At 44.2% G+C, this 25,794-nt stretch overlaps 1 protein-coding gene across 1 annotated transcript in view; it reads right to left on the bottom strand.

The window, feature by feature from the left end:
* The window catches only part of RBFOX1 (RNA binding fox-1 homolog 1), a 1,463,629-nt gene that overhangs the window by 41,208 nt on the left and 1,396,627 nt on the right, over positions 1-25,794 (bottom strand). Inside the window, exons 13-14 of the mRNA XM_077773235.1 lie at positions 16,261-16,393; positions 6,948-6,987 (exon numbers count right to left, since the gene is read on the bottom strand). Coding sequence (XP_077629361.1) covers positions 6,948-6,987; positions 16,261-16,393 — 173 coding nt within the window. The remainder of the gene's footprint in view (positions 1-6,947; positions 6,988-16,260; positions 16,394-25,794) is intronic.

Below are 25,794 nucleotides of genomic sequence, written 5' to 3'. Positions count from 1 at the left end.
GTTAAAAAAAAAAGTACTTTCTTAATGGACTTAATATAGAACAAAAAATGAGAACTGCATGTTACAGGGAAATCCATGTAATAAAACTCCCACTGATCATCCTTAGCTTTACATTCTTCTTTCATTTTATTTGACAGTTTTAATGTTGGTTATAGACCATAGTGGGAGACTTGGCCAGCTACACTCCAATGGATGTGTTGGCTCTTTTTTCTTCCTACAAATTGGTTCATTTGGGGGTTGCTTCAGGAGTGAGTAATAGGGTTGAAAGCTATAGCAATAGGTGTGAAATACATTTATAAGAAGCTCCAAGAAAGCCAGGGAAAGTTACGCTAGCTGTGCAGACCCTCAATGCTAGATGAATAAGTTTTTCTTCTAACCATTCCAGTTGACTCTAGGAACCTACTACCAAATTACCCAGACAACTGATGGCAATGAAACCTTCCAATTCTTTTCACTGAACTTATATTAATTGAGTGTAGATATATTTTAAGCCAGGAAATTTACAGCCAAGTCAGACCTCTACTTGGATACACTCAGGATCTAGCAAACAAGGGAAATCTAAGGATTTGTATGTATCTCTATTCTAGAAGCATTCACATCGAAACTGGAAAATTCAGTTAAGTCTTTCCTCTTTCTATGTTAGAGAACAGCTCCCCTCCCCAAAATTGTCTTGTTAGTAGGATTTCACAGCAAACCCACAATCATAGTGATGAGTTTTTCCACCAGTCGGGATTTCATACCTGCAGCAATTTATTGCCATACACAGGCTCTTGATACACTACTCTATAAGGAAACAGAAATGTAATGTTTTCAATGCAAAAATGAAATAAATAAAAGAAAATGCATAAGTCAGACAGAAACTCCAGAGCAATTCATTTACAAGTTTGCTTCTCTTAGTTCACTAAGATCTGAGATTGACCCGTCAGACCCAAAGAAGCAGGTTTTAGTTTGCAAATCTCTGTAACCCACGGTACCGAGAAGGCAGAGGTGGGAATCAAACCGAACTGATTATATTTGTAGTATGACCTGTGTTTACTTTTAAAGAAGAGAAAAGGATACTTTCATGGCTTCTTATCTTCGTAAGCATATTGCAACAGTTCAAATTAACTATTTCAAATTTCTCTCCTCATCGCATGTAAGAATTCTCTGGAATACCTGAGGATTTAGGTTTGATGGCTAATAATTGAGGCAGTTAAGACGACAGTACAGCGCAACCCTAACCATATCAATATCTTTTTTGAAAAAAAATTAGTATCAAACAATAACAGGGAGCACAATTGAATTTTGTGAATTAACGCATCACACTGAAGCTACTAAAACTACTTTTAATAGACATGACCAACAAAACTATGTGTGTGCCTGTGTCCAGATAAGCCACTGATAATATATATATATATCACAGACTTGCCATGACTTCATCCAAGTACGACAGTAACAAGATCTCAGTAGACCCCCTCAGACAGAGTGGGATGCAATTTTTGGGTGTGAGAGTTTTTTATGGGCGAACCTAATCTTTTCTGTGAGTGGTTCTAATTTAAAGTGAAATTCCGAGGACTGCCTAGGTGGCTCAGTCGGCTGAGTGTCCGACCCTTGATTTTAGGTTCAGGCCCATGATCCCAGGGTTGTGAGATCGAGCTCTGTGTCAGGCTCTGCACCAGGCACAAAGCCTGCTTGAGATTTTCTCTCCTCCCTCCACGCTTCCCCTGCTTGTAGTCTCTCTCTCTCTCTAAAATAAAATAAATAATGTGAAATTGTCCAGTTCCAGGGAAAACATCGAGGTGATGGAATATTGTAAGGGATTTAGGTATAAATCTATACCTTATAAAGGTGTGTGTGTGTGTATAAATCTTAACTTTTCCTCAACTTTCCTCTTTAGTAAATCTATGCCTGTGGACCTATGCATGTCAATGCTCTAGGGAAGAGCCTAGATCTGGGATGCCAGATCACGTGGGCTCAGACTCCAGTGTCAGTGAATGTTTCTCGACAAATCATTTCATCTTTTTTCTGGGGAAAAAAAAAAGGTTCCTCCTCTGAAAACAAAAGTGGAGGCAACAGGTATTGTGATTCCTCCCTTCCAGGGCTGAGGAGAGGAAGTAACGGCTGGCCAGGAAGGGCAGAGCATCTTTCGTGTCCCATAGCAAATGCACAACTTCTTGATAGGTGGTCGCCCCCAGGGTGACTGACCTGCCTAATGCCCACTAGACTGGCAGCTGGCTTCCCCAGCAAGCGGGATCCCAGGAATAAGGACTAGGGTTTTCTCTGGGTAAGCTCTGCTTTCCAGCTCTCTGTGTTTAGATCAGGGGAATTAAGACACCTCTTTGTTTTAAGATCCGTGGATGGCAGAATGACATCAATTCAGAAATAATTGTCTTTAGCCACAGAGTCAGCCAGGAACTTGTTATAACAGAATTTAAGAAAAATGTAAATGTGCACTGGAATTTCATCGAGATGTATCTGTTAGGCAGCCTCACGGCCACATGGACTGTTGCAAAGCTTAGGGCTTTCTCATAAAAAGGGAATGTGGTTAAGATTTCTATCATGTATCAGTGTTTTTCTCTCTCTCTTTCTCTCCCATCTCAACCTGTCTTCTCTTCCCTTCTTCCCATTTCTCCTCTATCTCACCCTACTTTCTGCTGAGTTAGTACATTCTTTTTAAACAGCTCTATTAGAAATGTCCTTATTGCCATCTTCAATAGTTATCTTTTGATCAAATGTCATACTCTTGGATAGCTCCCTGAGCAGGTGAAGGCACATGTGTGGCTAAATGCAGTTAAGCCACACTTACCATCAGCTCCGTGGCCAATTCTAGTCTCATGAGACCTAGAGCTTCGCCCCAAAACAGGACAAGTGCTTTGTAGGTCCAGGGAGCTTGGCCTTTCTACGTCAACTTTCCAGCAGGTTGTCAAGATCCCATGGGTCACTTCTACTGTTTTATTTATGTAATTGTTTTCTTTAAACTTTTTCATGAAAAAAAGATCATTTCCATGAGCAGCACTAAGTGATAATAGTGAACTTATAGATTTGATATGCTAGTTATGGAAGCTAAATGCCTGTCTTCAGAAATAAGTGTGTGGGGAGGCATGTCCTCTGGTGGAAGGGACCCAGGTAATGACCTTTTATACCGTCCTTCCTGACCTGACAACCTGCTACATCCTCTCTGATAAGTGGCCATCTGCACTGGGCCTGAGCACGTCCCCTGCGGCCCAAGTCCATGCTTCTCCCGCAGGGCTGGGGCCCTGAACAGGATGCTTTTTCTGTGACCTCAGCCCAAACGAGCTTCACCAAGTGTGGCCTTAGCTTCTGGCTCATAGCACCCCGTAACAAATGGAATCGCTCTTGCCATTTGGGGCATCTGTGACCACTGCTCCTTCTCTCCCTAATCCTGTCTGAAAACCAGAAGCAGGAGCTCATTCTAGACGGGAGGCAATGGCTTGCCCTTTGTGGCAGGGGTGGGAGGGGCGTGGGGGGGGGTTCCTGCAGGTCTTTTATATTCTCTGCGCTCCATTGGGACGAAATGCCCACGGGCTCCTCCATCAGGTGGGAGGGACAGGCAGAAGGAAGGGGCGGAGAAAGCGGATGCAGAGACAAGACTGGTCTGGTGGGTGGGTGCACTGTGACAGCTGCCTGGCTTGCTGCCAAAGTGTCAGGGTGGGCAGCAATGGGGCAGGAGGAGCTGGAGGGTGGCCCTGCCTGTGCTGTCCTTAGAACTGACCAAAGCTAGAAGCTTATGACTCCACCCAGCAGAACTAAGAAGAAACAGAATGTTTAAACCTGTTAGAGGCAACCCATGTATCTAACACACGTAGCTGGACCTCTCAGGCTCGCCCCAGCACTATTATGTGCTATTTTTAATGAGATTGAAGGAGCAAACCAGAAGCTTCCTTTACATACAAGAGAACCTCACATGCTTTTCTATGAGCTGCGTTAATCATCATTTCTTTAAGAAATGGAGCGCTGGGAACATTTCTAGCCATCAGGACATACTGGTACCTCAAGGGAGGCAGGGGTGGCAGCTTGAAAAAGCACATTTGAGGGGCGCCTGGGTGGCTTAGTCGGTTGAGTGTCTGACTTTGGCTCAGGTCATGATCTTACAGTTCATGAGTTCGAGCCCTGCATAGGGCTCTGTGCTGACAGCTCAGAGCCTGGAGCCTACTTCCGATTCTGTGTGTCCCTCTCTCTCTGACCCTCCCCTGCTCATGATCTGTCTCTCACTGTCTCCCAAAAATAAATAAAGGTTTAAAAAAAAAAAAGCACATTTCAGACTGTCACACACTTCTAGCTAAAATGAGTCCTGCTCTGTAGACTTTAAGAGTGCGGGAAATATTCTTACTCTTTTCATTCTCTTAAATCCAAGTGAGGTCATTGATGAGCCATTGTTTTGCTACAACAGGTGGTCTAGTTTGTCCCTGTGCCTGGGACACACACACCCTGGCAGCGATAGTCCGAACTTGCCATCTTACACAGAGCAGAATACTCAGGAAGGTCTGCAAGGTGGGAGCTACCTTCTTGGAGACAGGACAGAAACATGTGCTGGGTAAAACAAGGCTCCACGTTCCTATTTCAGTAAGTTTTTCTGTCCCCTAATTGCCTATTTGGAACCACTCCCTGAAAACTCTTATTGTTATATAATACGAACAGTGGGAAAATGAGATTAAAAAATATATATATCTGGGCTAGTAGAAGAGTTTGCAAAGAACAAGAGAAATGGTTTTCTAAATCCTGACACGGGGAAGCGCCATGTTGAAAAGACGCTGTCCTCTCCCATAATCCCTTCACATGGGGGCACCCAGCCACCTATGGCGACTGCAGCATGGGGCCCGGCAGGCTTTGCCCTGATATGATGAATTCGTAGCAAACAAAGCCTCTAAAGGCACATAAAGCACAAAGGGACTTTTTTGTAGATTTCCTCCCTGAATGGACTATATCTTCCTGCCTTACTCTGGAAGCTGACACATTTGTTCCCTTCTGAGTGTCTCTGCTCCGTCCATTTACCTTGTTCTCATGGATTCTCATTTGTAGTCTCCAGTGCCAACTGACACAGACACATGTGCCACCACTCTTACTGGCACATTCTTTCCCTGTGTCTGGGAACCTACATGCCTTGCTTTCAGGTGGCTCCTCCTTCCCGCCTTTCAAACATCTGGGAGGTGAGGGAAAGACACCCATTGGAAATATCCACAGGACAGTGCAAATTAATAATTCAATAAATTGCTACCATTTTACAAATGAGGAAACTGAGGCACAGAGAGGTGGACACTCAATAAGTGACAGCTAATACAATATTTTTGTTGTTAATTTGGCTTAGTAACATGTAGTTCTTTTCCCCCACTGGTAGGTGTTGATGGGGATAGTAATTTGATGGGTTTTTTTTTTTTGGTAGTNGCCCTTCTCCCAAAAAAAAAAAAAAAAAAAAGCCCTAAACTTTGGTATACTCTATCCAGAGGCTACAATGGGGAAGGTGAAGACTGATATTACGTTTATTGGGTTTCTACGGATGAGAGTGGGCTCCAGCTGCTTTTCTATTTATAAGGGTATGAACTGAAAGTTTTTTTCCTAAAGAAGATATTTTAAGGCATGGATTAAGCTACATAAAAAAAAGAAATTGGTTGTTCACTGGGTATATGTTGTTTGTTCATTATGAAAAAAACTAACCCACAGATTATAATAAATGTACTTGATACAGTGATAGCAGAACTCAACTCCATGCATCATTGATGGAGATTAATACTATGTCTCAAAATTGTAATTATTTGAAATTCAAAAGGAAGAAAATTAAATAACTAGTGTCTTTCCCATTTTCTAGTAAATGATATCACTTTGGTCAGAAGTACGGTTTTATTTGTCTTTGTTATCTAGTCTATAAGCCAACAGCTATGATTTCATTGAACTTATTTGAGGTCACTTGTAATAATAAAAAGTATATTATTTAAAAAATACCCACCCCCAATCCTTCCCATCTATTTTAAGTTGTGTTTTTTCCCCCAAGTGATTTTCCTAACATTGCGGCTAATATCATAATGCGAAGAATAAGTACCTTTAGATCTATTTAAATACGTTTAATTATGGTCCCCATAATGAGAAACATCCTACTCTTTTCTAAAAGTGAAAAGCTTAATAAAGTGGTGCCATTTAATACACAATTCTAAATTTAACAAACAATTCTAAGTCAGGTAATGGTTTCGGGGAAATGGGAGGAATAAGGAAGAAAATAAGGGTTTAATGGTCAAGTTGACATACATTGTATTAGAGATGTTTCTTGCTAAAATCATCCAGAGGGAGCAGAGAGTTCTTTCTAGAGCTATTACTGTGAACAATTAAGTGTATTTATAAGAAAATATAAAAAAACTGGGGCGCCTGGGTGGCTCAGCTGGTTAAGTGTCTGAATCTTGGTTTTGGCTCAGGTCATTATCTCACGGTTCACGATTGAGCCCCACATCAGGCTCCACGCTGACGGGCTGACAGCATGGAGCCAGCTTGGGATTCTCTCTCTCTCCTCTCTCTGCCCCTCCTCCTTTCTCTCTCAAAATAAATAAATAAACATTAAAAAAGAGAACATAAAAAAAAATCAGCCATGAAAATGTCTTTTACTCCTCTACAGCTGGTAATGACACCTGTTACGGTAAATATTACACTGAAAACACACAGACCATACTGAAAACTTTAGTGAGAACTCTTTTTTGGGGGGTGGGGTGGGAGAGTCTTTAGCTTGACTTGAGAGAAATGCCATCTCTTTTAGGGGGTGTTTGCAAGTATTCTGAACTTAACCAAGGAGGTAATTCCACTCACTCAACAGCTGTGACGGTTGTCATAAGCTGAAGGTCTTCTGCCCTGCGGATAAGCCGCCTGACCCTTGCCTACAGACCAGGAAGAAGAAACTTGCAGCAAACTTGTAAACAGAATGACTCCGGGGGGAAACGGGGATGGCATGCACGTTAATGGATACTTACATAAATGTCTGCACCATAAAATCCATCCTGGTAAACAACACTGCGAGGGTGCACACACAAAGAAAAACATCCATATTAGTGCATTTCCCCATGCAGACACACCAACCCCTGCACTGGCGAAGTTAGTCTGGTCACAAGATCCAAAACACAGGAACCGAGGAGAGTTTTCCACATTGGTTAAGGAGGTTGGAGACAACAGTTGTCCCTCAGCCTGAGAAAATTAGGCTGGGGCTTGGCATTGGCCCTGAATCAGGACATGGTGGCATGCTGGGTACCAGACTTCCCACTCCTTCAGGAAGGGGTGCAGGAATGCAAGGAGAATTTTGGTTGATATTAAGCAGCCTGGACAGATAGGAGGGTCAGAGTTTGCATTCAATCAAACCACATAGCGTCCCCAAGGGGGGAAAACACAGATGGTTGTATTATCAGTATGGGTTGTAGCTGAAGGACTTTAGGAAAGCTGGAGGACCAAAATGATTCCAGAAATGTTCTTCTATGCTCTTTCACACTCTAGTATTATATTGGTAATCCCACGTGCCACTCTTTCATGGTAAATGTAAAAAAAAATATCTGATTTTCTGTGTGTGTGTGTGCAAGATTATACATGTTTGTATGTGTTGCTCTATGTGCATGCATGTGGGTGAATGCGTGTATGTGTGTGTGATACTGTGCACAAGTTGATGGATGTGTGTGTGCGTGTGTATACCACGCCCATGTGTAGAAGTGCATGTGTGTATGTGAGCACAGGTGGGCGTATATAGTGGATTATGTGTTGAGTGGTGTTTGCATATCTGGGGATGTATGTGAGCTCCTATGTAGACATGCATTTATATACATTTACTTATGTGTATTTACATACATTATATCCAGACTCAGCAGGCCTCACATTATGACTGAATAAGCCTGGCCTCACAGTGACTCCGTTATCCCCATCATAGAGTCATTCCAGAGAGAAGAGACTTCAGAGGAGGCAGAAAGTATCCTGGACTTCTCCAGAAGTTTCCTGGTATACCTTGAGTGAGGCAGCCAGGAAGAGAAGCTTACAGCCACATGATCATGGGAAATTGAGTTACAATTCCTAAGCATTACAATGGACTTAATGAGGAGCACGGGTAGTCTGCACACCTCGCAGGCTTTTGGGAGGATCACAGGACGTATTGACTATAGAAGCACATGTTTCCAAATGCATGTTTTCCACAGGACGGTAGTTGTTATTAATAACCTTCCCTGAGATCTCCCTGTGGAGATCGGAGATGATTTATGATTCTGGCAAAGGACCAGCAAGCTCCACCGTTGAATGGAGCAGGATTCTCATGGAAATACAACTTTGATTGCCAAAGGGTTCCAGCAGGTTTCAGGAGGAGAGTAGCGGACCCACATGTAAGCCAAGCATATCAAGCCAAAGGGAGGCACTTAACACACACACACACACACACACACACACACACACACACACGAACACACAGCTATGACACTGGTTTGCTGGAGAGCACTGGAGAGTGCATCTCAGAGCTTTTCAGACTTGATTGGCTAGACCTCAAGTACCATTATCCTTAAAGACGTGACAGGAACTTCACGCGCAAAGGAGGTTGGTAGGAATCGCATTTGGCTGTTTTCATTTTGATGTGAGGGGGCCGCAGTACACGAGAGCACTTGTCAGACCCTGCAAACCCTACTCCAAGATACCGAGGGGTGCAGCATCCTGAACTATGCTTTTAGCATTTCCAGCATGAAAACATAGTGTCTGTTGGGGGTCAGAAGGCAGAGCCAGCCTCTGCCAACAGGACTTGAAACAGATCTGAGGATACAGAGGAGAGTAACAAATATTAGGTCCTTTCTCTGAACCTCAGAGGTGAACCATGTAGCCACAGCAAGACAGCTTCCACGTCTGCCCCTTTCATTCATTCACGCTGCTATGTCTTTGCACATGCTATTCCTTGTGCTGGGAACACCTTTCCTCCCAGGATCCTCCTCCAAAGCAGGTCACCATTTAAGAGCCAAATTCAATGGGAATCACATGGGCATCTGGTCACAGCCTCACCAATCAGCAGCTGTGAGCCGTGGACTCCTCACTCACTCAAGCTATCGGAGCTTCCCATACAGGTCTATAAAACTGGGAGAGTAGTAGGTAAGCGCCCATCCTGAGGGAGGATTCGGTGAGGTGATGTGAGCAAAGTGATGAGCAATGGGCTCGACATCTCAGCACAGAGAGTCATCAGGGTGTGAACAAAATATTAATATTTTAACCACATACTAATGTATATTTAAACATGGGAAGTAATGCCTTTGTCTACGTATTTGTAGAGGGGGGACACAGTCTGTGATGGCTTCTCTGTGAATGATGGAGAGCCGAGCCTGCCCTAGACTCTGGTGGTGTTCCCATGCAGGCCTGGTATGGACCCGGAATGTCTGAGCCTAGGCCGCAGCTGGGAAAGCAAGGTCGGGTTCTTGTGCCTCACGGCCAGGTGCATGCCTCTACGTCATGTCTGTCTGCATCAACTCCCAAAGGTGAGGAAAGAACAAGCCGCTGATGTTTGCCTTTGCTGAGTGAGGTAAACCCCACGCTGCACTCTGCCCTCCACTGGGGGCCGTGGACAATTACTTTGGGACTCTGCCATCCCCCATTTCTGAGACAGAACCAAAGAGGAAGTGGGATCTAACATCTTAATTTGACAAGCTCAGACAGAGGGATGAGTACCATTTCTCTGCTACTGACATGCTTACTCTGCTCCAACAACTATGCTGAGGCACAGACAGGCCAGTGTGTTCATCACTAAAGCTGTCTTCAGGGGGGTTTCAGGGAGGGACCTGGGGGTCACAAAGCTATGTGCATAAGTGCACAGAAGTGTAAAACTGCAGCTGTGATAGGTGCTGAGGAGGAACAGCGGTGCTCCGAAAGTGCGAGGGAAGGAGTGGGGCTGGGCAGCAGGGGTGAGGGGATCTGAGCAAAAGCCTCAGAGATCTCAAAGCCTTAGCCAGGTGGAGAGGCAGGAAGGGCAGGCCAACCAAAGGGAACAAACAGACTATACAAAGTACAGAGTTCAGAGGCCAGCAGATTGGGCGGGGCTCCTCTGAGAAAGGGAGTCAGGAATTCCCACTGCTGTTATAAACCACACGGCACAGGGAGGGCTCCCTTTCACTGAGTGCTACACCTGCATGCTTTGGAGGGAATGACGGAGAGGGTGAGTGATCTATTTTTGTGATCCCGCTAAATACAAGGAACTGATGTGGCTGTTGTCCTTGATGGTATGAGAGGAAGCCAAATGGTGGGCTCCCAGTTTCACCAAAATGCCGTTTCCCCCTAAGCTACTAGTGACAGCACAAGCATAAACGCCCCTAGTCCTCACATTTATAGAAGGGTTGCCATGGGTCAGTCTCTGGTCTAAGCATCCTGGACTCAGTATCCCGTTTAACCCCCGTACTACCCCAGCGAGTTGGAGAGTACTCATCACCCTTCAGATATAAAGGAAGCTAAACCGGAGAGGGCTAGGTGTTGACTGAGCCGGGACTCCAGTCCAGGCAGCTCTGGCTTTCCAGCCCACTTTGAAGTCAAAGCACGGGGTCAGCTGAGGGCTTGTTCAAACACAGATGTCTGGGCCCCACGCCCAGCCCAGAGGTTCTGACTCAACAGATTTGGATGGGGGTCTAAGAATCCCAATCTCCAACAAGTACCAGGTGATTGATGCTGATGTTGCCAGCCCGAGGACAAACAGCCTCATCGCTCCATGCAACACCGCCCTCCACGTGCTTTTTTTCTTTACATTGGTGATGGCACCAAGCCTCAGCCTCCTCGGCCCTATTCTAAACAGGAGCTGGCTAAAGGAAAGCTCTTAGAAATCCTCATGCTGGTTTCCAGCAATGTGTCCAAACACTTTTTCAAGCCGCATAGAACAGGTGCACTTAAAATATTTCCTCTCCATGGAGGGAAAGGAGAGCCGGACTTGATCTAGTATGCATCTATAGATAAATCAGCCACGGCCCCGCTGCAAGAGAAAGGAGTTGCCATCATGCACTGAACAGGTGTGGTCCGATTTTAATGCACAGGCAGTCTGTCTAGCCATGCAAAGGTAATTGTATTCCTTGTCAATCACTCTGGGCCTGCAATATGCTTTTGCAAGAACATTGCAAATGCACATCTCATTTTCTTAGAAAGGTAATAACAGCAGTTAAATATTTGGTTGAATGCAAGCAGGGGATGATTGCACTATAGCAAATTAGTTTACTTAAAAAAAAAAAGAAAGAAAAGAAAGTATACGATGCCCAAACTATACAGTCTGTTTGTACAATATAATAAATCCCCACCACAACTGCATTTCTGAAAGAGAGGTTATATAAAACTGCTCTACCTTAGTGCCCCTTCCAACTGAAAAATAAATTAAAATTTTAATGCATTTAAATCTAGCTGGTTTTGAATAGATATCAGATGGGTCCATAAACTCCGTGGCATTTGTATAGAATTGTGTATATGTATGTGGACACCAACATTTTCCGAGGAAAACACATTTTTAATTAGATAATTAAAGGCATCTGTGACATTTTACTCCCCTCCCCCTGAAAAATTTATGAACCACTGATTTATGGTTTGTGTATACATGCATTTATTTCAGGGGTCTTTTTTTTTTTTTTTTTTTTTTTTTTTTTAATGTTAAGAGGTTGCACTTTAAAACTGGCTGGAAATTTGAACAAGAATTTACACCAGAACCAAACATACAAACAAAAAGCTAGAGAGAATTGTGGTGACTTTAGTTCCTAGCGTTTCTATTAAATGAGAAACGTCCTCAACAACAGACAATACGGTCTGAGGATTAGGCATTTAGAAATTAAAACCAGAAAGCATGGTTGATTTCTAGTCTGGGAGGGACATATGAATAGTCCTGGGGGCTAGTGTCAGAAGCTTTTTAGGACCTGACCTAACACCATCCCCAAGCATCTGTGGGCAGGTATCATTCTTGCACTGGCCAGATTTAGGAAGTTTTCTTTCTCCTGGGATATTACCATATCTTTCCTACATACAAAGTAGCACAGAGTCTACAAACCAGTTCTCAAGGTAACTCTGAGAAGTTGTACATAGAGGTGTCCTAACTAATTTCCCGGGAAAGGACAGAACACCTTGTTCAAAGATACCCAGAGAACCAAGACCAAAGCCTTAGGGCAGATGCTAGATGCTTGGCTTAGAGTAATAATAATTTTCAAAATATCCTTTGATGCTCCATTAGAGCGCCTACTGTGTCCCCATACCATGCGATGTTCATGGTACACAGTAGGTACTTGATAAGCAGCTACTCAATTTAGCTAATTAAGAACAAGAATTGGTGAGGCCAGTCAGGGGGTTCCTCTGGGAGGACACTGGGGCTTAGCTGCTGTCTTGTAGTATGAGATGTTGTACTGAATCTGGTGGGTGTGTCTCCAATGTATTTACCCATCACTTCCACCCATAGATCATCAGTCTGCAGGATCCCTGGGATGGCAATGACCCAATGTGCAATTTCTCCCAGATGTGAATCATAGGAAGTCAGATAGGACATTGAGGCTTCTCTATTCAAACTGACTCCAGGATCAAGTTCAAGGAGAAATATGGAAGACCTGGTCTATTGAGCGCTCTGAGAAACCATTCACTAGTTACTATTTTATTTGTGATATACAAGTCCATAAGCCACTGAAGTGTCACTTTCCAAAGCCAACTCTGTGGCTTGTGGGGAATGGAGGTCTGTGAACTACAGGTGCCTCCCAGGAAGGGGTCTAACTCATCACCCATCCTCACTCAGTTAATGTTGATAATCAATAGTGAGTTGGTTGGCTCAGTCTAGGTTTTCTTCTCATCTCTGTGATTCCCTCCAGGGTCCAAACAGAATCCCTTCCACCAGGGGAAATGATCAAATGTTAATGCCCCAAGAAATTGCATTTTAGCTATGTAAGAAAGAAGAGAATAGGGACTCTCCATAACATGTGGTCTTTCTTTGCTGGGAGGGACTTCAGAAAATATCAGCAGGTGGAGGAGAAAACCCAATCAGTACAAAGAGGTGGATGAATGAGGAGGCATCCTTGGTGACTCCTCCTGGGTGACTATGGTGTTACTGGACACCTCTAAGGGTCACCCAGGACCCCACAAAAGTATCCATGGGGGGGTTCTGTGGGATTTTTTTTTTTCAGTATCTTGAAAAACAATATGGAAGCTATACATGGGCATAGGGTAAATGACATATGTTTGGTTGGAATTTCACCAACAAAGATATCATATTTCAGACTTCACGAAGAGCAGAGGTTTAGGCTGGCAGTTAGATAAATCTTTAACAGGTGACAAATGGAAAATAATAATAAATGCAGCTTGCTAGAAGACATCTTAGAAAAGATGGGGGTCACTGGGTGTGAGGGACAGTCACGATTGAGAGCTCAACGTGGCAATTTAGGAAATGGACTCAAGTGCATCCCACATTTCTTCTTTTCCTGAAAGCCTTCTCTAAAAACCCAAGCGTAGCTAAGGCGCCTTCCCTGGTGTTCACACAACACCCCATCTTATCACTTATCGCATCAATAGAAATTGTTAGCTTATATGGTACTCCTGCCCCTAACGGGAAGAAACTCCTCCAAAGGTGCAAGACAGAAAAGAGATGTTAGGCTGAACTGCACTGGAGTAAAGACATTATGCAGATCTAGAAATCTTCCCGCAAAGGACTTCAGAGACAAACAGCTACAGGAAATCCACACTATCTCCTGGGTCCCCTGAATCCTGATAATGTCACTTCCTGGAAACAGGAACTTCTTACAACCTCTTTGCTATTTGCTTCCACTCAAGCTCTGGGCTCTCACTACTCCAGCCAGGATCTGCTCTGTACTGCCCTCCACTCACCTTTCCAAAAGGAGCTGCCTTCCCACAATCTCCTGCAGCCTAAGCCAACAAGCAGAGGAAAAGGGAAACCTTCATTTAAGATGCTGGGCTCACACTTCTTCATTTGGTGCCAGTGGACTCCAGGCACTTTGTAATACAGTAAAACACCCTGGCTGAATTTCCTATTTTCAACCAGCACTTGGCTCTCATAGACCCTGCAGATAGGGACACACATACCCTAGCCTTTTCTCCTCTTCCCTCTCCCCCACCCCCTCCTCCTATTCCCCCTCTGCCTCCTCTACCGAGAATTTCATCTTACTACTTAGTGTGGTTTCAGGATTCCACTCAGAATATTACCAGCAAAGAGGCACAATGTACTATTATAACCAAAATGGTTAGGAATACTGCTGGAATATTAAAATTAAGTCACGTCTGAAGCAGTCACAAACACACTGCTTCACCATTTGGAGATGCCCATGTGTCTCCCTGATGAACGTGGCATTAATTAGTTATGCATGGTTATTTCCGGCAAGGAGCAAGTTCATTGTAAGTTAGTGAATTTCAATTTTACGGTAGGTGTGTTATTTTGAGATTTTTATAAATTGTTCATGTGAGGATAAGCCATATAATTTTACTTTATTTTTTTTTCCTGTTCAGTATAGTAGTGAGATACTGAGGCTACACATACCAAAAAGCTACAATTACCGTCTACGAAGATAATAATTTTCAGACAAACTAATATGGTATAAACATGCAATTTTGTATTTATGGTTTATGAATCTTGCTTTAGTAATTACATGAGCCTACAGGGTAACTTGGTGGGGATTTTTTCTCCCCTTCATAACGACTTATTGTGTGACCTTGGGAATAACATGTATTTATTTCTGCATTTCTGGATCTATAAAACAGGCTCAACACTGTGGGGCTAGAGATAATGATTACACTATGGATGATTCCTTATATCACATGGCCAGATATCTAAGGCTTAGGATGTACAGATGCATCTTTTTGGAGGGTGGGGAGAATTTATGGTGAATTCATCTTTGGTTTGTTATTATCTACCATCTTTCCAGTGAAAAAGAAATTTGTGCTCTTGTTTTGTCCACTAAGAAACTCAGAAATGACCCAAGTCTAATCACAACAAAAGAAACAATGAACACTGACTGATTTCTCTACCTTTGTTTTCCCTTCCTGATGATTTCATCGAGTTTCATTTGTTTATATTCTTAACTTTGTCTCATTGCGTTTGTGTTTGAAACACTTCAAATGCTCTCCTCTGCAATGGGTGAGATATGAATAAATAATGAAAAGAGAGTGGTTCCCTTTGTCATCAGTATAATAGAGAGATGATCTAGGCTCATTCAGGTTTTCTAAAAAATTTATAAGCAATAGAGCTATAAAAAATGCATTAACCCTTTTGGTACAGTCTGGAATACAACTGTATTCTTTCTACAGACCAGAAAGCCAGGTACTGGCCAGGAATGCCTTGTGCCAAACTGTCTTGGGTATAGCTGAGTTTTTGTTAATAGTACTATTGAGATGGGGAGCCTCATGACTGTTTGCATTGGGGGAGGGTGTCCTGTGCACTGTGGATCTTCAACAGCATCCCTGGCCTCTACCTGTTACATTCCTGCTCCTTTTGAAACAATCCAAAATGTCTCCGGACATTCCAAACATCCCCTGAGGACCACCAGAGACATTCCTTTCTCCCTGATGCCAGGGGTGCCAGAATATTCCAGAAGGATCCCTTAACAGGAAGAAAGAAAGGGTACCATTTCAGGGCTGCAGCCCACCGCACCATTATCCCTATTTCTTAGCATTTACCACCATTCTTTTGAGTTTCATCTGGCAACGCCGAAGTCCATGTGCACAAAAACCAAACTGCCCACGGGCAACACATTAACTTGCAGTTTCTTGCAGAGGGGAAAGGAGGGCAAATGCCCATTTTGGAAAATCCAATTGAAAGGAGTCTTACTTCCAATTTCTTTGAACTTTTGAACTTTTGCATTTGACTCCACACCTAATTTTCTCTTCTCAGGCGAGGGTTCATAAACCTTAAAGTGAAAGGTGTCTTTGCGGAGGGCAGCAAGATCATCCCCCCACCCCCAGCGAATTTTATGTTTGGAAACTTTGTGGCCCTCCATGGCCGGATTCAAGGGGCAAATGTGATCCAACCTCCTTAATAACCAGATGTTTGCAATCATCGGAAATACGTCTTTGGCTGTAGCCATTTCTCTGTTCTCCAGCATTCAGTCTCAAAGGGAATTTACATAACAACATGTGACATGTAGAATGCTTAAAGGCACCAACCATGACAAGACAAATTACATTCATTTTTCAATACTCTTTGCAAGGTGCTCCACGGCAGGCGCGCGCCGAAGGCATGCTGGGACGGTTCCGGTGGGGCGCTCAAGACCAGCATGCGCTCGCAAACAGGAGGGGGCCGGTGCGTGAGGCCCGCCGCCAGGGGGAGGCTGACCCACTTACCCGCCGTAGGCCGGGATCGGGGGCGGGGGCGCAGCGGCCCGGAAGGTGTTGTACACGGTGCGGCCGCGGCCTCGCAGGTGAGCCCCTCGGTAGGCGGCTGCTGCGGTGGCGGCTGGATACGGGAAGCCGGGCACTGCAGGGGCGGAGAGGAGAGAGCAGAGCAAAGGCTTTCAGAAGCACACCTGTCGTTGAGTGCAACCCGCCCCCCACCCCGGACCCTTCTCCCTGCAGGCCAAAGTTGGACACCTGCCCCCTGTCCAGGATCAGGGTGGTACGAGGAGAGCAGCGGGGTGAAGGCCAAGGTCCAAGTCCAGACAGGACGGGCTACTTAAGGCGGTGGTCCATGTGCGCAAGACAATTCGGTAAATGACAAACATTTACAAAGACTTTTTAATAAGAGGAGGCAAGCTCACTGCACAAAGTTAAAATTTTACAAAGGTAGATTGCAAGATATGCAGTATATTGTCGACATCTATCATCTATCTATATATAGGTGTGTATACTGTGTATAATAGATCCTTATATTTGAGCACACAAAATACATGAGTATGGTGTATACACACACGTGTGTGCATGTGAGTGAATATGCATGCCCATATTTATTCTGTGTTGTATAATGCACATGTCTATGTGAATATGTCCATATGCATATATTTATGTGCTCGAGTATATATGTATATAATTGTGTATACATATGCACACATATATCTGTGTGTTCGTAGACATCTCTGGTGCTGAACTGTGTGCACGCTAATTGTCTACTCATTGCTTTCCCCATCTTATTTTTATTTCCCACATTTTCCTTGATGTCCATATATTGCTTGTTTTAAAATTGCAATACAAAATTTTAAAATTGCAACACACTGTTCCTACGGACACGTGCATGCATCTGTGCAAACCCCTTATGCTCCAAGACACAAATGTTTACCAATGTCCGAATCAGGCTCCAAACCATTTAACAGCTTGGAAGACACATACAACAACCATAACTACATAGAAGTCTGGGAATTCAACTCTTAAGAGGAGGGTGTGGGCTGGGTTTTTCCTCCTTGGGGGAAAATTCTCTGAGCAGGATGGCTTGGTGAGGAGTCAGGAGGGAAATTAAGCCTGAAGCCAGAGACCCCTGATCATTCATTCTCTTGCCTGGGAGGTCCTTCCTCCTGGGGTGTCTGCAAATTCTGACACATCAGGGCCCCCATAGGCTTCAGGAAACCACTTCTGCTGTTCCTTACTTGTGTGCATCTCACAGGGCTCTTGCTACGCTTGCCGTGTTACCTTTTCTCCCTCTCATTAACCAGCAACCTCCTCAGGGCCTCTCCAAGTCAGCAGAAGCCCCCTGATCGTCTTCACAGCGGGTTCTCAATATTGGACCTTGAATGACTGTAGGGTGGCTTCACTGCATGAACAAGTGAATGCAGTTGTAGGTTGCTGGGCAGGCCAGATGATGGACACAATCTGCAGTCAACCTCCCCCCTCCCCCCGCCCCAGGTTCTTCTCCCATCTGCCATTCTCTAACAGAGCAGGAGCTTTTCAGAGGGAGGGGGAAACAGGTAAAAAGGAGGAGGGCAGAAAGGCTTCCTCCCCTGCGCACCCCCTCCCTTCCCCGCTCCCTCTCTCCTGGGAGTTCTTCCTGTGGCGTCTGTATGGACAGGCAAGGCTGGCGGGGGCAGTTTCTTTGGGCGTGACATGAACATGCAGGCTCAGGCCATCCTACCACAAGGGAGACTCTCACAAGTAGATAACCAGCGCACAGAGACCTCGCTCCAGGAGCTCTGTTTTGGGGGAACACCGAACTGCTCACAGGGTCTTATGTTTCATGCAGTGTTGAAGTTGCCTCCACCTATATCCAAACTGCCAAGGAGGGGCTTCTCCCCTTCCTTCCACCATACTCAGAATCAGAAGCCCTCCATCCCATCTCTTCATTGGCTGCAGGGTCCTTGGACAGTCTATGTCTTAGCTGCGTGGGGCAGGGGCCATAGCAGAAGATGGGGAGACAAAGGGTGTGGCGTCTCCCACAGAAGCGTCCCCAGGTGCATACCATCTCGCAGAACTGCACAGACTAGAATAGAATCCTTGAACCCAACCTGAAGACTGACTGGCTATCATCTGGAATTCTCTGCGTGTTCTCGTGGATTCCACCATATCTTTCTCTCATGATGGAGGGCAAAATGCTGGGAATGTAGAATTGCATCAGAATGATTTTATCTTTCTATTTGTGTCTGGAAAGACCATATAGGTTATTTTTAACCTTCTTTTTTTATTGTTGTTAAAGACAAATTGTGCAGCTGTCCTTAACTCTCAGCTTGCCAGCGCCAGTGCACCCACATCTCCTGGCTCGTGTTACAACTAATGTGCTTGAAATTATAGAGAGGTGTCAGTCTTAATGGGGAAAGCCAGTAATTCCTAACACCATAAAAGCCCAGAAAGTAATGAGATCTGAGATGCCTGTTTCCGGACCGGGGAGAAAATGGGTGAGTGCGGCTTTGACTCCAAGTCTGTCTTGCCACTGCTCAAACATTAAGTTTTCATAGGAACGCCCTGCATTTTGAAATAAAGAAAATGAAAAATTCACAATCTGGCAGAGCAGCTGGCTGCCTGTGCGAGGAAACACGGTAATTATGCTGACCCATTCATTATCGCTGGCTACGGTGCACAGTGAGCGAGACCAGATCCCTCTCAGCGACAAGCAGGTTTTACAATAATTCTTGGAGGATTTAGATGTTGAGATACAACATGAAACAGAGGCTCGGCAGCACGAGCTGCTGGGAATACAGAGCCAGGAGTCCATTTGGACCCTCTTTTCTGCAGGGGAAAGATGTTTCTGCCGATGCCGGATAAGGTAGCTACAGGGCTTAATGCAAGGCTTTTGGGGCTCCTCCAAGCAAGGCACATTAGAGGGATTCTTACTTTGTTAAAGGAACACAGGAAGGAGAACACATCAACTCCTGGTTTAAAAATCACCTTTTTGGGAGGCAAAGTGCCCTTAGACAAAATAAGGGGGTTCCACAGTTCATGTTTTGGACCAGAGGCTTCATGGAGAAAGTATGAGTCTCTCAGATGGAGGGTTTGCTCAGCTCTCTTTTTTGTTACCAGTCTCAGGCTGCCAAGGGGTCTCCTTGGGAAGCCTCTAGTTAGTCATCATGATTAATGAGCATTTCCTTTCTCTTAACTTTCTTACTTTCCATCCTTCTTACTCTGGTCCTCCTTTCTCCCCCTCTCTTCTCTTCCTTCTTTCCTTCCTTCCCTCCTTCCTACTCTCCCATGACACTGCCCTCCATACACAGCGTCCTGCCCAGGATTTGCACATACATCGTGGGCGCAGGACACAAGAGGGTCTCAGCCATGATCCCTATACAAGTAAGTTCTACATTCATACTTTACAGGTGCTGCACTGGCTCAGGAATCGCAACCACACTTGGGGCATGTGTGCTTCTGATGAAAAGGGAGAGGACTTAGGAAGTATTATACTTGGAAGTATTGCAAAACCTTCATTCCTTGAAATTCACTTTCACTGCTGTGTTGTGTCAGGGTTGGGAGATCAGCTTCTTGTTCTGGAGAAAAGGAGGACTCAAACGCGGTTCCCCACCCACTCCCAGACAGCTGATACCCATTAAAAGGCCTGTGGGATCAGGTTCCTTCCTTCACGTAGTCCCAGACAGTTTCTCTGGCAGCCCAGCCAATCTCGGTCTCCATGTGCCATAAATGTATGCAACAAGGAACAACGGAAAATAACACTCCTTATACTCCCTAACTCCTCTGATTTATAGCTGAGCCTTCCGTATTTCTCATCTCCAATAGAGGAGACTCCCCCCACCCTCCTGTAGATGGTTGAGGACTCTTGAGTGGCTCCCTTCACTTTCCTCTCAGACAAATGGTCCATTCCAAGACAAATCCAACAACAACTGATTTGTTTACTTGCCTACCAGGTGCATTGGCTTGTAGGTGCTGGGACATGGTTAAATGCATATTTGAAGCAATTACCTAGACAGATGATTCAGATACAGACTAAGCAACACTGCAATGGCTTTCTCCTTTGAACCACATAGAAAGAAGACATCTCAATTATGTGCTGACTTTGGGACATGACACACCTATCATTTGTTGAGTCAGAGTTATCACATTGTCTATCAATGCCTCAGTTTGGGAGTTTGGAACCAGTAAGTGGGAAATGAATGTTTAATAAATCTAATGCAAAATGCCAAATGGAAACTCACAATGTCCTCTTCATTTCTGGAACGGAGTAAATCAATGCTAATCAAAGCTGTAAACCTGTCACCCTGTCCCATGTTTATAAAAGCCTCTTTGTTAATTAAAGAACAATGTTAGAAAGACACCAAATTATAGGCATTTCTAAACCCCTAGTGCTGGAGTTTGATTTTTTTCTAGTTGAACTTCCTTTCAGTTAATAAACATGTAAAGAGCCCATCATTGGGGAATAATGCAAAGTATTCAGGTTGCTTTGTGGATACAGTATAAATCCTCAGTTGTTGGCATGAGGGAGACAAGGGAAGAGGGGAAAAAAGTAGGTTCATTATACTGGAAAGGTTCCCTCTTAAACCTTATCCAGCATGAATCAAAGTGAAAAATCTGGTATCACTGCAACGAAAATTGGATTTAGCTCATAAGCTAAAAATGAGTTTCTCTCAAAGAAAACAGAGCAAGGGCTTTTGGAGAAAATACCAATTGCGCATCTTGTTGACACATCAACATTCCTTGCCTACCCACTCCCAACCTTCAGCTAGATTTATACCCAGCACATATTTTGGGGGATGTTAGGAGAATAACGCTCTCAGTTCTTGGGCATGAGGAGCTGTATACCATGGAACTCAATGAAATGGAAACTTTAGGGACGTAACAAGAGGCATGCTGTGATGTGCTCAAGTATCAAGGCAAATCAACATTTTTAAATGGAAGATGTGTGGGTGTATCAACCAGCCAAATGGGCCATTTACCAAAGTGTCAACTGCTTACTGCCTGTCTCCCATCAAAGACAAAGCTCCCACCTCCCACCAGAATTCTCTGAGCTCTGCACTCCGTGTATTTACACTGACAAACGTGTGTTCTCCCCCTCTGTCTTCTTTACGAATATAGTGCTTACCTTCGAAATAAACACAAATGAGATCATATCACCAGCCCGGAAATCCCCAAAGAAGAAATACAAAACCAGTGGAAAATACTTGAGGGTTATAAAGTGCATATTAAAGTTTTAGAGCTTTGGGAGAGATGGAAGAGTAGCAGATGCAAAAGCCAACAGGGGGTCAGATTCTGCATCAAAGCCATAAAAATATACAGCCGGCCGTAATGGGCAATTATTCTTTGCATTTGTGTGCTGGCTTGAATTTGCATGAGGTTGCCAGATGCCCTGGAAAAGGTGTGCCATCAGAATGGAGAAGAGCTTTCTCTTTGTCCCTCTTTCCTCTCCCTTTGAGCCAACATGCCACCATTCCCCACTCTCTGAATGGTTTAAGACCGAGAGACATACATGCTAATTTGGGGCTGAATTGTTCTGTGGGTGATTTATGCTAGGAAATGCTCACAGAATTCTGGGGGTGCAGACATGCTTTCAACAGCAGGTTCAGGGTCTGCAGGGTTCCCCTTGGGGGAACTCCTTTTCCATGTGCTGGACCATAAATTAAGAAGTGGCATAATAGGTACCAGGCCAAGGTGAAATAAACAGCCAGCGATAGCTCGATGCTGGAGGCCCAGCACTGTGTGATAAACATCACTATGAATATTTAAAAAAAAAAAAAAAAAAAGGATTATTCTTTCCAAATGACAGAAGTGTTTGCTGATTTTTTCAAAATGAATCTCAAACAAAAGTACATCAAATAGGTTTATGACAGAACTTATACGCAACTAGGTCACTATCTTTAAATGACATTAAATGGGGAATTTAATATGATGGAGCACATTTAGTTCTAGGTCAAAACAAAAATGGAAAGGCTCTCAATTTTGTCAAAATTCAGCAATTTCAGGGTTTGGGGAGAAAAAAGGGGTATTCTACCCATTCAGTCATTTATAAAATGACCAGAATAGCCACTTAATTTGTTGAAATCTCTGAATTCTCATAGCCTCATCTATCTATCCCTGCAACACACATTTGGGATTGACTCTTGTTTCATTTCAAAATGCATGTTGACATTAAATACCGCTGTTTAGAAGTGAATAAATCCACATTTTGGACAAACAGTTCCTTATAGGACATCCTCATTTGAGATGCATTGAACAGGAAAACAAAAATTTCTAATTAATGTACAAGGCTAATCACCATTCCCCACATGGAAGAGTAATTTTTCACTGTTCATTTGCTGGGTTTAATCTCAAAACTGACATAACAGGAACGCAATGTCCTATAAATCTCCGCTCATTTGTTTCTTTAATATCCATATTCCATTGAACTACAGCTGCTTGTTGCCGCAGTCTATTACAACTTGCAAAAGTGTCGATAAAAATATTATGAAAGGCAAGATGTGTTTCTTCCTGGCTGTGCGTGCCATTTATTTGGGAAAAAGACAATAAATGGCTGGCGGATTGTCCCCCCAGCCTGCTGCTTGGTGGGTGATTAGTGATTAATTACCTGGCAGCAAATTGACATGGCACGAGGAAATTGACACAGCCCTGATTAATTAACTTTTTATGGGTGGTAGTTACTCACAAAACACTGCGCACCATAATTGAATCTCTTTACACAGCATCATGGTACAAAAAGTTTTAGTCAAGTCCAAATTAGCTAGAAGTTTCTAGGCTGTTCTAGGTGTGATTAGGATGTGTCGAAGGAATTGGTGAGAACTTGAACTTGGAGAGAAAAAGCACATTCATTGAAGGGAGAAAAGGCAGTGCCAGTGGACTGGCTGGACTGCCTGAGCTAAATGTGTTGACCTAAATCTATACTGTCTGAGGGGGCAATGCTGACTTTTCCTCCAGCCTCTTCTGGTTGCCGCTTCTGAGTGCCTTCTGCAGGTTCTCTTTCCTTTGTCCTTTCCCAAGGTTGAATTGATCCCCTCACTCAAATGCTGGCTCCAATGTCTCTTCCTCCCCTAAGAGGTTCTCCCCAGCTCTTCAATGTCTCCCAGTCATGGCTACTGTCCCTACTCTGCTCTCTCTCCCCTTCACTCATCTGCCTCTTACCACCTCATCGGATTGCATCTCTGCACTGGGATGTCCTAGGGACTGATTTTGGTCAATACTGTGACTCTGGCATCTACAGGATTAGCTGGCCTCGGGTAATTACTGAAATGTTTATTGAATATTTTGTCAGATGGGCTCAGAATGCCATAATTGTTCAGCTACAGAGGGAAAATGGGGGACGGTCCTTGAACCTGTAAGAACGCTGCTCATGAGTGGTGCCTATTCTAATAGAAAGTCTGATGTAGTGAGGACATTAGTGACAAGGGGCTCAACCTCACTTGAGAGAAGTCCAGACAATGATAACTGGAAGAGTGCAAGCAAAGCCGTGATTATGGCTGGGCAAAGTACAACATCCCCCACGCCGTTATCAGACAGAGGAGGTTCAGCTGTCGGAATCTCAGGTCCCATTTAGTGACACTAGCTAACCGCCAGACCCAAAGGTTAACTCACTAAATCTTCATGAAAGCACAGGAGCCGGGTACTACTGTCGCCTTCACTTTCCTGGGGAGAACAGGAAGCTGGAATGCAGCTCAGAAACCTATGCTCTGCACCCAGACAGTCCGACACTAGAGCCCAAGGTCTTATCTGTTGCACAACTAGGCAGCTGGGATCAAGGCATCCCATGTTGCCCCTGAATGAGAACCTTACGCTCCCACACTCTCTGTGCCCCCTAGGGGCTCTCAGTGTTTACTTCCCTCCTGTAGCCTGTATAAGCTGCTTCACCGTCTCCCTGTATCCACACCTCAGCCAAGAAGACCAGCCCCAATTCGTCACGGACTGAGTTAATTTGCAGGGGAATCTGTTGACAAGCTTCCCTGAGACCTCAATATGCTCCTTGTTGGGGGCGGGGGGTGGAAGTAGGGGAGGGCAGGTGCCATTTCTTCTGTTCTATATTTATGTTCTGAGATTTCAAGACACCTGGAAGGGCTTTGCTCCTTTTCTGCTAATTGGATACAGGCCACAGGGATCACTACTGATTTATGTTCCCGATAAGAGTCCAGGGCAAGCTGTTTTCCTTCTTCACTGGGGTTTTTCTCCACACCTGGATGGGAGCCAGGGGAGCCGCACACAATCCAAAAATATTGGAGAGATGGAGTCTCTCAGTGATGGGGACCTGGAGTACGCTAGTGTGGTTTTATATCCACAAACCTAACTGCTGTCAAAACAATGAGCTCCTTTGACTAACTTCAACAAGAAATTTTCTCCACAATTTGAGAGCTTTGAATAAAACACCTGTATAATATTTGGCAGTACTGCACTTTTTTCTAAATATAATCAATGTATTAATATTATTATCACTCATGACTCAGTTAGAAACTGTCTCTTCCTTAGAAAAGAAATACGTGAGTTGCCTGGGAATAAAAAAATAAAGAAAACTAAATGCAAGGAACACACAGAGATGATTTACTCTGAGCAGTGAGTCTTGTGTTCCCAACGCAGAAATGCTTCCCAACTTAAAAACAATTTCAAAAACGGCAACAGCAACAAAAAAACCCCACACACAGTGCTCACATGAATATTCTTTCATCCTTAGGTCTTTGAATGAGGACAGCCGCCTTGGTTTTTAACTAATTGCCACATTATTCCCACTTACCTCCCCAAGTTAGCTGTTGTCTCTTTTCTCCTGGGTTACAAATGGTCTGATTAATCCAACAGACATGTGTGGTGAATGCCATGGCTACTGAATGCGCAGAGAGAGGCTTTTACTCTGCAGAAGACATATTTGTGATCTGTCTGCTCACAGGTATTGACAATACCCCCCCGGGCAGGATTTCTGTAACATTTCATTCAGCAAAACGAGAATGAATCTCAATCTTGGGAGGCTTTAACTTGGCGGGACTGCAGAAGGCATTTGCAGAGGTGCTTTCTGTCATTTGAAGGAACACGGGAGACAAAGCTGTGAGACGCTGAGATCTATTTTAATTTGGATGAAGCGATTTGCCATAATCTGTTTGTTTGACAAAGCCTGTACCAGTGTCAATTTAGCTTTTATCAGGCAGCCAGAGGAAAAAAAGGCAAATAATTTATATAAATAATTACTTTTATCGAGTGCATATACACAGCAAAGTTTCAATTGTTAAATCATTCACGATCTGGCTAACAGGTCGCTGGAACAGCAAGCTCGGAGAATTGCCTCTCCAGGTAGGAAACACGGCAAGTGAGATAAATTAGCTTCAGATGCTGGGATGGATTTCCCATGGTTCTCTGGGGGTGCTGCAGCTCCTGAACATGAAACTCTCAGAGGGGGTTGGCAGTGGCTCACAGGATGGTTACAAGATGCAAATGCATCATTCACGTCACTTCCAGCCATCGCTATGGGTATAGCTGGTCAGCGCTGGGGCCATCTGATTTTGGGAGTCAGCTTTCACACTTGAAAGGCTGAATCCCAATCCTTTGAGCCACTCC

The sequence above is a fragment of the Crocuta crocuta genome, unplaced genomic scaffold (assembly GCF_008692635.1).
Source record: "Crocuta crocuta isolate KB4526 unplaced genomic scaffold, BGI_CrCroc_1.0 scaffold16, whole genome shotgun sequence".
In the NCBI taxonomy this organism is placed as follows: Eukaryota; Metazoa; Chordata; class Mammalia; order Carnivora; family Hyaenidae; genus Crocuta; species Crocuta crocuta.
This window is presented reverse-complemented; position numbering and strand designations above follow the sequence as displayed.